Source organism: Amblyomma americanum, chromosome 6 (assembly GCF_052857255.1).
Source record: "Amblyomma americanum isolate KBUSLIRL-KWMA chromosome 6, ASM5285725v1, whole genome shotgun sequence".
NCBI lineage: Eukaryota > Metazoa > Arthropoda > Arachnida > Ixodida > Ixodidae > Amblyomma > Amblyomma americanum.
In genome coordinates, this window is record NC_135502.1 from 100042473 (window position 1) to 100057471 (window position 14999).

Genomic DNA, 14999 nt, shown 5'->3' on the forward strand with positions numbered 1-14999 from the left:
CCTGCCAAGGGGCCTTCCAAAGCGGAAGAGGTTAGATAGTGACGCCTCTAGACTGGGACCTACAGCTCACGCGCCCGTCTCTCTTAATAAGCCCCAAGTATTACAACCCCAGATGCAAATTGTGCGGGAAAAAGGTGGGCGTGCGTCACATTTCATTTCATTTTAATATCTTAAAGACTCACTGGGTGTATTACATAAGGGGTTGGTACAGCAAAGCAGTTTGAACAAGTGATAAAATGCAGTCAGTGAGAGCTTCGGTGATTGTGGATGGGCACGTGATGTGGACCTGTCCAAGCAAACCACTTTACGATTAAAATGCGATGCCAACTATTGAGGGGTGGGGAGGCTGCCGTGTGCAGCTCCGGACTCGAGGCCCAAAAAGCCCTCGTAGCACGAGCTTGGAGGAGCGACAGCCACTGGAGTCCAAGACTGCCGGACTGGTGACCCCATTCCCATGTGTCCCTCAAAAATTACCCAATAAATTTTTTTCATGCATTCAATGCGCGCGTCAGCCAACAGAAGCTGATGAATTGGGGCTTCCACGGAACGCAGGCATTTGGGACAGTTTGGCCAAAAAAAAAAAGCAAGCGTGCGGCACTCACTGGGCGTGCACTTGGTCGCTTGTGCGTCGGGCTCGTGTCCGTCGAGGCAGCGGCACTCGTTCTTCTGGCAGGACGAGTGCGGCACCGAATAGGCGCACGTCTCGTCGTGGTCGCAGGAGCCACCCAGCGGCGAAGCTGCGAAGTGCAGAGAAAGGTCAGACATTATTTCGTGGAGCCGAACATGGGCCTTGTACGCCATAGAAACAGTTTCCCGTGAAACACGAGATCGTTGAGCGCAATATATGTCATATATATTTGAAACGAGCTGTCCTTGGCAAAAAGCTTGAAACACATAGCAAGAATAAATAAACATTACAAACACTTCAGTGCGATGAGCTTTTTTGCGAGTTGGTTACAAGTTTGCATAACTGCAGCGCAAGACCCCCATTCATTTTAGGGAGGCGCAAACACACGGACGAATGCTAGGCTAGAAAGACACCTGCCAAAACCAACTTATTAAGCCGACATAAAGAGTAAAAACATCATATCTCATGACAGAGAAAAGGCTATATTCCGATCTGCACAAGACAATTGAAACATCGCTGACGCAATATTTGCCACTTTTCTTCTTACGCTATAAGATTCCAGCAGTTCACGTGCAGTTCAATCTTTACTCTTACCTAGAATTTTTGTATCGTCGGTACATGGTGCGCACTTCTTAGGAGACCTGCTACGTCAAGCTATGTGCACATCTCAGTTATTCTTTAAATATCGTCCCCCCCCCCCCCCCCCCCCCCCCCCCCCCCCCCGCTCGTTGATAGATCGGCCACTTTGGCCGAAAGAGGCTTTCAGTGGTGGCGATTCAAATTGACGTAAACAGATTAAAACGCAAGAATATAATCTGCTCCGTTTATATACACCCGGACACTAGAAGGAGCAGGGACAATGAATTCCAGTAGATAAAACGCATCAAGCGTGAACGCTGAACCTACCATAATATCATCGGAGGAGACTAAAACTGGGCACATGCAGTGGGGCTGCAGCAGTAACACCTCGAAAGGCTTGGAACTACTGAAGTTTGCCGTAGACGGCGGTCTGGAACACGTCAGCGACATGATCCAACACAATAGAGAAGGCCTAAACAGAATTTGAGTTGATAATAACCCTGATTTCACTTGGGCGAATAATACCTTGGCCTCTTCGTGAAGGATGAAAACAGGCGCTCTGGGCAGATATCAGTTCCCTATCTGTATTTACCTCAAGCGAAAGAAACCCGTCAGCACTATGAAGACGGTCACGGTTTTCGACTGGGGCAAGACGCGAGAAGTGGACCTCCCAGAGGGAACTACGAACACCTCCCAACTCAGCAGCAACTAATGCACGAAACTACGAAGGGGAAATCGAAATAGACGACGCGTCCCTGGTCACCAGATCGCTACTCACTGAACTTACGGAACACACTCAAACACCTGGCGTTCAAGTATACAAGTATAGCTAGGCGTTACGTGTACCTAGGGTGTGTCAGAAGCAAATATAAAGAAACACGGAAGTGCGAGAGAAGAGTGGCCGATCCCTAGGTGGGAAGAACACTGTGCAAGATTTTACTATCACACGTCTTCTTACAAGCTGCGGCGAACGTACAGTGCTACGAACGGAAAAATGAAGAGGCCATATCAAGGCCACGCAAAGAGCCCTGAGGGCCAACATAGACCTGGTAACCATGGAAGAAGAGATCGCAGATTGCTTCTTCCTGGACGCGAAACAGATGGGAGCGGACCCGTCAGGCACTGACGGGGCTTAGCCGGCTACCGGGTGCAGGCAGACTGTGTGTGAAGAGGACCTTATGTTATGGATCGGAAGAAAAAATTACGTCAACTGCAAAGAAGTCGCGACGAAGATGCAAGCACACTTAGAGTGGGCAGTGAGGGACACGGGTATGAAGCAATCCTCGGGAAATACTAAAATTTTGCTGACAGGTGGAAGTCAGTGAAAGAAGTAGAAGGTGCCACTCTCCATCGAAGAGCATGAGATACAAGAATCCATCAAAGGCAATCTGAGTATCTTCTGGGTTCAGTTAAATTCAGAGAGAACGCAAACGCCTGGATAAGAGAAGACACAATGCAGTGGGACCCACTACTCAAACTGACTCGAAGAACTCGGAACAGAAGAGGAGGGGGCCGCACAGACACTCTGAAGACATTGGGAAGGGCGGTTCTCATTTACCGTCTTGCATACGGAGCCACCAACTATAATCTGAACAAAGGAAAAATGCGCAGGCTACAAGTCCTGTTTGACGAATGCCCTGCTCCCCACACACTGCTGAAGTCTACAGAAAGAAAAAAATTATATAATGAGCCAGCAAGAGAATTTATATGGGCAATAACTCTCCCCACAAAAAAAGACAAAAAGGATGAAAACGCATACTGTCATATTGAAATACAGACCGAACCTGGATAATGAATTCAGTTTTAACCGCGAAATTAACAATAAAGATATATCTTTCATTTTCTGGGACAGAGCGTAGGGTTTGAGATTTATGCAGCTAACAAGAGATATACAGGGTGTTTCACCTAAGACTTTACACATTTTTTCGAAATAGGCTTTTTGAGTTAGAACAGCGCTTTAACGGCATAGCATTGTCAGTGGTGTCGTACATCAAAATACAGCTATGACGTGCTAACTAGCAGGCTGGTTAACTAATATTGATCAGTTAACTTCTTAGCTATTATTTTTAGGCTCCCAAGTAATTTAGAGGCGTGTGGCCCTGAGAAAGTAATATCCATAACAGTTTTTGTAATTTCGAAAACACGGTCACCTTTGGCGACGACGTGAGTACTTTGATGACGTGAGTATTGCAGTACTCGATGAAGTGAGTACTTTTAATGCGATAGCGTCAAAGATCCCGCTACGCAGAAAACCCGGAGTTGGCGTTGACGTTATGAGCGAAAAATCAGTAGCATGACTCTGGCATGTGGCGCCAAGAGAGCAAGCTAGGATGCAGGTGGGCCACCTAAGTCACGTACCCTTGAGGCGTAATCCCAACTTGCCCACCGGGCGGTGAGCAAACTGTCTACCATGGCAGTTAAATTAATAATTGGTCGCTGGGGAAGAGAAACGTGCGAAGCACAAGGCCCACCGCTGGGAGCACCTGCCATCGCAGGGCAGTGGTGCATCGCCCAAGTGCTGCTCCACAGCGCCAGGAGTGGTATGAGGTCTCCCAGGGGTGTATGAATGTAAACTACAGAGTGACCAATTCTGCTTACATAGGAATTAACCCGTTACGCTATCGCGTGATACGCTTACGGCGGAGCTTAAGTGTACCCACCATTTTATTTTCTTATGCGGCTATCTGAGGCAAAGCTTAACCACCATCAATTTGCAGGCGCGATTACCACGGAGTTTTAAATCTTTTCAACTTCATTATCGATATCTGATGTTTGAATCAAGCGGCAGAAAGAATATTCAATTTCCAGGTATAAATTTATAAGCAATACACACATCATTCGCTGCTGCACTAACATAAACGTAGCAAATAAAGTAATAAACTTATTTGCACAAAGAAAAACATAATTAAGGTGGTGATATTTTCAGCATCGTTTTAAAGAAAAAATCTCGACGATTGGAAAGTCATTCACTTGGCAAGGCGCCAGTGCCCTGCTACCGTGAGAGAAATACAGCGTTAGTGTCCATCTTATGCGTTTACGGGTATCCCCGAAGGTGGAGTCAGATTCGAAATAAGAGTAATTTCTATTAGCATCCATCCAAACTCAGCTGCGCGGCTACAACGAAAAGCTATACATCTTCCACGAAAGCTTTTAGGTGGAAAGAAAAATTCTTCCTAGTCCAAGGATTGAACCCGAGAACACTGCTTATCCGAGGCAGTCGCTCTACCATAGGAGCTTAACAAGGTGGCTAGTATATTTCTTATTTTTTATTTGAACATGTCATTTATTACAGCCAGATACTGTGCTACGTACATGAACTATATAGAGAACTACAGAAAATACTATATAGAACTATAGAAAACTATACAACAGCTGTATCTTACCGGTACTCTGCTATGGGGCAGAAACATGGAGGCTAGCGAAAAAGGTTCAACTTAAGGACCGAGAAGAGAGGTATGGAAAGAAAAATGATAGGTTTAACGTTAAGAAAGAGGAAGAGGGCAGAGTAAGTCAGGGCTAAGACAGGGGTTAACGACATCCTAGTCGGAATTAAGAGGGAGAAATGGGCTTGGGCAGGGCATGTACTGCAAAGGCAAGATAACCACTTGTCCTTAAGGATAACGGAGTGGATTACAAGACAATGCAAGCGCAACAGAGGGCGGCAGAAAGTTAGGTGAGCAGATGAGATTAAGAAGTTTGCAGGGATACGGTGGGCGCAGCTGGCAAAGGACAAGGTTAATTGGAGAGACATGGGAGAGGCAATTGCACTGCAGTGGGCGTAGTCAGGCTGGTGATGATGACATGAACTATTCACAAAGTAAATCTAACAGCAGTCGGAAGACTGTGCTTGGGGGGGGGGGGGGGGGGGGGGGCGTTGAAGCTAATGAGTATTTACTCCGACATTTCAAGTCTCAATCTGAATCGAGGATTCCCCTAAACACAACTGGCCAGCATTGTTTCCTCATCGAGTGCTCACCAATTCAACCTCGCCATGTCATCTGCTCGCCCCTCTGGCTAGCTAAGTTGGTAGAGCGAGTGGCTCAAGTAGGCAGTAGTTCTGTGATCAAATACTGCACCAGGGCCGAATTTTTCTTCAACCAGGAAGTTTCTGCGTAAGCTGCACTGCTTCCCCTTGCATCCGTAAAACTGCTTTTGGATTGATGTTAATAAGTAATGGCTCCCGTATTTCACAGCGTAATGTTGCTGCCATGTTTTCAGCGTGGCAACCCGGTCACTTACGCACAAAAAGAATAAGCAAACCTGAGTTTCAGTGCTCTGGCAGCAATAGAAGGGATACAGAAAGGTCGTATGACGCCGTTATAGCGGATACAATGATTAAAGTAACGTGATTAGAAACCCACAAAAACAGTTAAGCGATGTGAAGTTGCACGTTTGCAGCACAGCCGCTTCCGGCATTCTTAACTTGCGCTCGCCACTTGCGATCTAGAAGGGTCCAAGAAAAGCGGTGAAAATTGCTGCCTGATCGCAGAGTATTCGTGAGAGAGTAGACTAATGGGTGGGTGAATTAGTATGGAGGGAGCAACGTAGTAGAAAAGTACTGTTCAGCATCGATTATGAAAGAAAAGGAAAGGAAGGAAAGGCATTTAGAGGATACAGATGCACAGTTATTCACTGTCAGGTTTTTTGTTTTGCTTTGAAAGAGTCCCAAGGGCCTATTATTTGTAAAAATGAGCTGAACACACCCCTGCGTAGGGTTAATAATGAACTACAAACGATTTTGTACCGGCAGTTCTATTCTCATTGGCGCCAGCGCTCAAGTGCCCCTTGACTTCACGGTCGACCGGCCAACCTTGGCTACCCGACACATTCTGATGACGTCCGCGTCGCCAGCAAGCCCCGGATGTTATTCTCAACAACCGCCAGGTTCAGTGACTACAAAACACTTGAGGCGAGGGCACGTGACGTCAGTCGACGCGGGCGGAAATCTCAAGCGCTCTTTAGGCAACATTGAAAATCATAATAAATTATGTCCACTCAAGGCCTGCGACATAAACTTGCCAGAAGGCATCTCCTTACGCCCAAGAATAAAATCATATCGTTTATTCGCGTTCGATATTTTGTGTCTGCACAATTTTACGCGCGCGTACGTCCTGTTAACACTATAAGATGTTGGAGTGCCACAGCGGGCGGAAACTCAAGAACGGGCCAGAGGAGAGCATGAACGGAGGACAGCTCAAGGACAGCTGAGAACACTTGAACACCTCAACATGGATATTTTTAGAGAAAACGGAGGCTTTGGAAAGCCGCAACGCGACGGCCAGGCCATCAGTACACAGACGCAGTGCTGTGGTACTAGGACCGTCCGCAGAAAAAAAAAGAGCGATTACTTCTTTCAATTCGGGGTCTGCAGGATTGCGCCGAAGGGCTGTATAAGCTTTTAAAAGGAGCCGAGGCGACGGAAAAGCGAGATGTGTAATGGAAGAAGCAGGTGTAGAGAGAGAAAAAGAAAGTAGAAAAAGCAAACCGAAAAACGGAGTGAGCCACATGATACTCTGTAGTACAGACTTGAAGTCACTCTGAACTAAAACGACTATCGTCCAACGCCCCGAGCGTTGCTCGGCTCGGCGTGGATTGCGATCTAAAAACATCCGCGGGAAAAAATAAACAAACAAGCAAATAGTTTCAGGTGAAACAGGGGGAGAAACATCTTCGAGCCCAACGCTATCTCGTTCTGACTGCCCGGACCAGTTTTTGAGCACTGACAAGCTCTTTGGGCGATGTCCAAGCCTTTTTCCTTTCGCCTTTCTGTTTTTTTTTGTCAGCCTGTCAAACTCTTCTGAGCGTGTGTATCTAGATTGAGAAGATGAAGAAACGTGAAGCGCAACAGAGCGGAAAGATCGGCTTTCTGAAAACATTGCTTTTCTGGAAAGTAGAAGAAAAAAATGCGAAAACGACTTAGATGCTGGGAAAAGCAAACTTAAAAGAAGACGGCCTCCTACCATTTTGATACAGCAGCAGCGTGCTCTACTTTGGACGAGAACGATAAGTGCTTCGGGGTAGTGTGACTTTTCTCCACTCGTTGGCACTTTTCTTTTTAAAATTTGAACCGGTGACAAGAAAAAGTGATATTTAATCTGAGCAAGGCACTCAAGCTAAGTCTTGGTTACGGTTGCTTACTCTTTGACCACGCGCGGGTGCAAAGTTTTCAAGCCTTTCTGACATTTTCTGAAGGCGGATGTGAGATGTTGGAAATAAACATTGAAAGAGAGCCCTTCAATAGAGAGAGGGGGCGGGGCGATGCGTGAGTCTCAAATGCCTGACGATATATTCCTGAAAAAAAAAAGGCCACAGGTCAGTTTTTTATAAGGAAACACACCAACTTTCATATGCCAGGAATAGTTGGACATCTTTGTAGAGGCTACTGCTTACGCAAGGTTGGAGAAACGGCCGAAAGCATAAGAGTTTTAGCTCCGTTGAGCACCTATTACTGATCCCAGTCTTGATGGCAATCGTGTAAAAGCCTAGTGATGGTCTTGGCAAATGCCAAGCCATAATTTAGGAGCTTTTACTTTATTTAGTGTGTGTGTGGGGGGAGGGAACTTATGTTGTTTAATTTTATTTACTAAGAACAGTTAGAACACGTTGTTTTAATAAAATTAACGCATGCGATGCCAACAATTACGCCATTTCGTCGCAAATAGTGTGATTCAGTGAGTTCTGGCCAGAGAATCGAGCCTAAAGGAGAAACACTTCAACTGTTGGCTTCAACTGCAATAACTGAATACCAGTGTAGCTGACTATTTCGAAGACCAGCTCATCTTAATTCAGCAACTTAGCTGGTCTTTAGAAGAGCAGCGGTTCTTAATTAAATGGCCTACCTAAAAAGCGGTACTCTATAGATAATAAATTGCCTTTATAACACTGCATCTAATTAAATGCCACGCCCAGTTTATCATTTGAATGAGCCTGACACCTCGCGGAACTGTGAAGAGAACGACATTTGACACGCGAAGTAATAAGCAAACAGTGCGGTAGTGGAGCTCAGCTGGAAACAGATTCTGAATAAGCCCGTCACAGGCGCATTGCTTTAAGGTGCCAAAGAGTGAAGGGCATTTATCGTAAACATTCGCGTTGCGAATTGCGCCCAACGCAGACAGCCACCGTGCACCCCGAAGCGCTTGTACTGAAAGCAGGTGCCGAGCGTAACCTGCAGCGGCGAGCATAGCAAGCTCGCCAGAACCCGCATTTCTGCAGGATAGGGGCGTGGGGAGATTATTCCCCTTTCGACTGAGAAATGAAGCAAACATCGGCCGCGCGTTCATTTGCAGCCGGTAATCGGAAACAGGGCCGAACCACTGCTGGGCCAGGCAATATGAGAACGCGCGCGCCGACGCCTCGTGGTAGATTGCTCGTTTTATGGAAGCAGGGGTACAGCGAAGCGCAAAAGGCGGTGGTACCATAGTGGGCCGCGATCGGCAGAGCACTCAGATGCGAAATAGAGTTCTGCGAAGTGAGGTGCTCCATTCCTGCACTTTTTTGGCACGAGTTGTGTGCAGCGCTGCCGTATAGTGAGCTTGTACACAGAAGCCAGGCGCGTGATCGTGTTGAGCGTTGAGCGTACGTGTTGGCAATGATCATGTTGAACGTGATCGTGTTGAGCTTTGTGCGTACGCGTTAAACATGATCGCATTGAGCGTACGGTTTTAGCGTGGTCGTGTTGAACGTGATCGTGTTGAGCACTGAGCGTACGCGTTGAGCATGATCATGCTGAATGTGATTGCGTTGAGCGTGCGCGAGACATGTGCACAAAGAGACGCGAACTTATTCTCTATTCCGGTCCTTGTCCAGCTCCTCAAGGATGTGCTAAAAGGGAAGTGGCAGAATGGGACACATGACTTTCGGTTATGACGAATGCTTTTCGCTGTTCCTTTGCCTTCGTGCGATCGAGAGAAAATTAGCGCTGGGCTGGTGAAATATTGGCTGCTATATGCACTGAATTTTTTCTTTTGTTGCCTTTGTCCGAACTGTTGAAGAAAGAAGGGGCAGACACTCTTCAAAGTCCAGCCAATGGTGTGCAGAGATTGTCATGACGTCGAAATTAATCTCGTTTCACGGAGGTACCTGCCAGCCACATGGAAGGGCACGCTAGAGATTAAACCGTGACCTCAAGACAAACGGACGACGCCATTTGCTGGACGGCTTCCTTTGAGGAGTGTCCGTCGCTTTGTTCTTGAGTTGTATCCCACTATAATTCCTTTGATTGCAGTGAATCAATTAAGTTATTGAAAACACGTTTATTCATCACAACCCAACAGAATCGATGGGTTGTATCTGTGGCAGTAGGTATCTTCATTTTTATTTCTTACTTAAAAAAAGTGCAGGTCATTAAAATAGCCACAAGTAGGAGGGGCATAAACACGTTCACAGAAAGGAATGGCTCATATTTATTCCGAATGGCCGATTAGCATGCTGTTCGTCGCTGCGCGAGTATGGCCTTGTAGTCGGGGGTAATAAGAACACTGACCCTCTCCTCTTCCGCGCGCCTTTACGAAATAATCCCGAAAACCATTGTTTCAAAGCTCTAGATGGGTTCGGCTAGCTAGCATAACCTAAACGAGGCAGTTCTGTAAGTTAAGCGAGGCGTTCACAAGCGAATTTTATGCGCGAAGGATAAAAGTTCCAATCACTGTGATACAAGTGGCCGTAATAGGGCAGTACGCTAGACTGCACACAATACGGCTGCTATCCGCAATGAGCTCAGCACGTAATATGCTATGAAAGCGCCGCGTGTTGCGAGCTTTTCATTTTCACCTTCACTCTTACTCTTTCGTGAGGAGTGATGCTCTTCTTCTTATTCTTTCTCGTCGTTATTGTACACAGTATCAAAGATTTTTACGCTGACAATATAGCGCTACCTTGTGTAAGAACTAGCGACAAGCCATGTCAACGTTCTGTAAATTATATTTAGTTCACCCAGGTATCGAAACTCAAGCGAAGTTTCTGTGGAGCGGGCGCTACAATCCTGTGTTATTGGTCGCTGAAAGCCGGCTTTAACGAAGATCAAGCTGCAGTTCCAAGTAGAAAAACCAGGGCTTCAGCATTTACGTTTTTCACATTTTTTTCAGTGAAAAAGCTATGCGCAACTTGTCGGAATGTTCCACTGAACAGGCTATTTGATACTGCCTGTTGGGAGGACCAACATTATGCACCCATCGGCCATGTATCTCTAGGGCTCGCATGGACAAGCACGACTGTCCGATCCACCTGCTGCATATGCGCGTTGGTAACAAACCACTGCGGCATAATATCAGGAGTGTAAGAATGCTTAGACTGTTTTCAATCTTCACAGAAATGCCATGAGAAGCCCCCAGTGTGCACCAAACATTCTTGGTAAATCAACACTGGGAAGCCGGCTTCCCAGCGACGTGATCCGGTCTCAGTGTTTAGACTGCCAGAGCGTCTTTCTAAGGCTCGAAAAAAAGCATGCGTTTGTACACACGAATATGCTCATTCATCACAGATACACTTAAGATATAGCGCAGATATCTGAGAAAAAAATTGATGAAGTGAAATATTTTCTCCTCTTAGTACTTTAAATTGCACTATTCTCGTTGGGGAATTTAGTACGCCTCATAAGTGTAGAGGTTTCACTCATATACACAGCGATACAAAGGGAACAAAAGATATGTACAGATACACACGCAACACAGCACCAGCTAAATGCCTGTAGTGCATGCTCAGTAGGTGGGCTGGGATGTTGGGCCGCGCTTGCAGAGCGAAACGTGGATGTCCCGGTATAAGACTACGCCAGTGTGTGTCTGTTATGTTAAAGGACTCTAATACTCCAATTTGTTCCCTAACATTGCTTCTCTCCGCATTTGAGAGGGTCTGCACTTCCTTTCGCTATAAGAGGAATGTTTTGATGGTCGCGTCCATTAGACTTGTTAGTGGCGTCCCAAGAGACACGCTGAAGAAGGAATCCTCGGCACCAGTCGCGGCCTTGACGTTTCCTCCCAGAGCCGGACAGCAGCTTGCAGGGGAGCTGCATTTAACTGCCCATGGCGAGCGGCACATACTCGAGAGCACGGCGAAGCGAGCGAGCGAAGGCTCATAAATATGCAAACGACGCATCCGCAGCAGGAGCGGGTTGTGCGTCGGCTTCATTCACAGGAAGAGGGAAAAAGAGAAGGTGCGAGGGGTACCGTGCCCGCAGGATTACTGCGGCCGGCCTCTGTACGGCGGTGCGGACGGTCGGGTGCTACGCGGTCAGGGTGAGAGGCATTTGTGGGAACGCGTGATTAGGCACAAAGCTGAGATGCCGAGGCCGCCGCGTCCTCTGCACGCGGTGCGAAGCGCCGGAAAACATTGAAACGACGCGCGCTCGCCGCGAATGGGCGCCTCTGATCCGGCGGCTTACTCGGTTATCCCGCGGGGTGACGTTTGCTCGGAAGCGATTTTGTGCGAAATGGGCGAGGTGAGGGGCTAAATTTTTTTGGTTATCAAATGGTGCCCATTACTTATTTTTTTTAGTGGATTAACAGCAATGCACCAACGAAACCACGGTGACATTTGCATTAAAAAATAAAAATACCGGTGTTTAAAATATTTGAAAATGTTGATTGTGAGCTGCATAGGAACTGCCGTAGGTATTGGTTTAACAGCATCACAAAGGAAAAAAAAAGCAGAGAAACATGCGCAAACAAAGGGAATCAGAAAGAGTGAGGAAATAAAAAAGCCGTTAACATTAAGCGGAAAGGACAGAGAGATATAAGTGACGTCAGAAATCGCACGACAACTGCTGTAAGGTGGAAAGTCACGAAATGCATCCGTACCACAACGTATAAATTCAAACCCGAACAACGAGTAAGGAGAGGCCGCGACATATTCCCTGTACGCTAGCTGGTGTAGTGGGAAGTTGGGTGACGTCGGTGGCATACTCTCAACTCGGTAAAACACACGCATCCAGCATGAATAGGACTAACAATCTAGAGGAGCACACATTTGCCGGTGCAGTTCTCGCGTCGTCCTCTGCTTCACTAGCTTCATACACGTCCTCATAGATTCACAAATTGCGTGCAGAAACAACCTAAACGGAGACCTCCACCCTATTATATTACAACAGTTTCGTCTGGTTTGGGTAGCTGGGCATTCAGCCATCCCCGTAAATGATAGCGCTTTGGTTCCAGCGAGAGAAAATCTCGCAACCGGTGCCAGAAAAAGACCCTTATATGTATAACTGTCGACATTTTGCAACGAGAATATTTAGAAATAACAATGAGGATTACATTTAAATTATTGGTTCATCGCTCTCAGTGTATGAGCGCAGTGAACCTGTCCGTATTAATAAAAATTTATCAACACACCACAAGTACATTTGTGCTTCATCTCTTCGAATGCGAAGCATTTATTATTGTGCCGAGAGTAGCACTGAAAATAGATTTCAGGGTTACAGTTTCTGTTTAGGTTAACTCAATCACATTCACAAAACAACGCAGTGACAAAGCCCCGAAAACAGCATCAGGTGTTGGAAAATTTTAGAATTGGCTCAAAGTTTTTAACCTCACTCTCATTTTTTGTACTTGCTTTTACCAGGTGACGCGATTAAGTTAGCCACCGTGATAACGAGAGCGCTAAAATAGAACCTTTTCTCCCTCAGAATTTGAATGGGCAAATACCGTGAACCTTTTTTCTTCGCTGAGGCAAGAAAAATTACTTTCAAACCCTTTTCACCTGTCTACTCGTCGATCTCATTTATCAAGCTCCGGACTAGTGCGCAAAACTTGAGAGCACCGGCGAAAGGCTTCGGTCTGGCCTTTACACTTAGGATGATAACTTTTGAGCAAGCTATATTTCGTCATTGTTTGCTACTCACGCTGCATTTATCGCGAGTGTCCATCGCTTAGCTTGAAACAGGAGACTCAAGATATTCGCCAGAAGTGACAGTTAAGGTACTTCCTGTAAGCGAAGCTCTTCTACATCTTCAATATCAACCCCCCAAGTGTATGTTTTATTTTCATGTACAGAAAACAGTAGAAAAAAAGATACAAATTGCAGATATTTCCTCGCACCCGGGCATAGGAAACGACCATGGCACAAGTGACAACGGCAGAGACGACAACGGCCGATAAAAGAACGAGAGAAGCGACAACGCGGGATCGACAAAGCGGGGCCGACAACGGATGAAGCGACAACGGCACCCTTCGCGCCAGTACCAATTTCCGAGCCCGCGTGGATAGCTTGACCACACTTACATTTCCTCGAATGCACTTATGGATAGAATCTTTCCTGCGTAGCGAGTGGATTTGGGATTCCCGCTGCGACAAACTACATACCGATATATCTTGTTTTACTTCAGCACGAACTGTCACAAGCACTGGCTCAAGACTGGACATTGCAGAAGCAGGCACTACGTTTCTTTTGATTTGACTAATCTTGGATTCTGCGCGGTCTTGTTTCCTACCTAACAATGCAGGAGTAAAGAAATTGGCAGCCATATGAAGAAGAGAAGTCTGTGCAGATCTTGTTACGGCGCTAGCATCAATGATGCAGCCGGTCCGTAGTTGTATCAGAGCAGCATGAGAGCGCGAAACATGCCGGCCCAGTGGGCGTCGTGAAAATTCGCCTAGTGCAGCTCCACCATCCGTCCTACGATGTAGCAGTCTATGAATAAAAGAATTGGACGGTTCATGGAGAAGAATGGATCAGCCGTGTTGTGGGATGTATGACTGCATCAGAAAAGAAGGAACAATCGACTGCAGCCCAATATGTCGCATACAACGGCTAGGGTGCCTACTGAGGATGATGCGCCGGGGATCTGCTCTGCCTGAAGCCCACCCTTTGCGACGAGAGGCTACTGATAGGCACTATGAATGTATGCATTACTTATTACCGTAACTCAGCTGTTTCACGTGATAAACTTTGTCTTTCTTTCTTTCTCTCTTTCTCTGTTTCTTTGTTTCCTTCCATCTTTGTTTGTTTCTTTCTTTCTTTGTTTCCTTCCATCTTTGTTTGTTTCTTTCCTTCTTTCTTTGTTTCTTTCTTTCTTTCTTTCTTTCTTTGTTTCCTTCCATCTTTCTTTCTTTCTTTCTTTCTGTCTTTCTTTCTTTCTTTCTTTCCTTCCATCATTCTTTCTTTCTTTCTTTCCTTCCTTCCATCCTTCTTTCCTTCCATCCTTCTTTCCTTCTTTCCATCTTTCTTTCCTTCTTTCCATCTTTCCATCTTTCTTTCCTCCTTTCCATCTTTCTTTCCTTCTTTCCATCTTTCTTTCCTTCTTTCCATCTTTCTTTCCTTCTTTCCTTCTTTCTTTCCTTCTTTCCTTCTTTCTATCCTTCTTTCCTTCTTTCTTTCCTTCTTTCCATCTTTCTTTCCATCTTTCCTTCCATCCTTCTTTCCTTCCATCCTTCTTTCTTTCCATCCTTCTTTCTTTCCACCCATCTTTCCATCCATCTTTCCATCCATCTTTCTTTCCATCTTTCTTTCCATCTTTCTTTCTTTCTTTCCTTCTTTCTTTCTTTCTTTCTTTCTTTCTTTCTTTCTTTCTTTCTTTCTTCCTGTCTGTCTTTCTTTCTTTCTTTTTTTCCTTCCATCTTTCTTTCTTTCCTTCCTTCCATCCTTCCTTCCTTCCATCCTTCTTTCCTTCTTTCCATCCTTCTTTCCTTCTTTCCATCTCTCTTTCCTTCTTTCCATCTTTATTTCCTTCTTTCCATCTTTTTTCCTTCTTTCCATCTTTCTTTCCATCTTTCCACCTTTCTTTCCATCTTTCTTTCCATCTTTCCATCTTTCTTTCCTTCTTTCCATCTTTCCTTCTTTCCATTTTTCTTTCCTTCTTTCC

The 14999-nt window shown here is 45.9% G+C and overlaps 1 protein-coding gene across 1 annotated transcript in view; it reads right to left on the bottom strand.

Annotated features, from left to right (window-relative positions):
* LOC144093934 (uncharacterized) overlaps window positions 1-14999 on the bottom strand; it is a 229879-nt gene that overhangs the window by 56663 nt on the left and 158217 nt on the right. The window contains exon 4 of the mRNA XM_077627695.1: window positions 603-737. Within this exon, the coding sequence (XP_077483821.1) occupies window positions 603-737 (135 nt within the window). The remainder of the gene's footprint in view (window positions 1-602; window positions 738-14999) is intronic.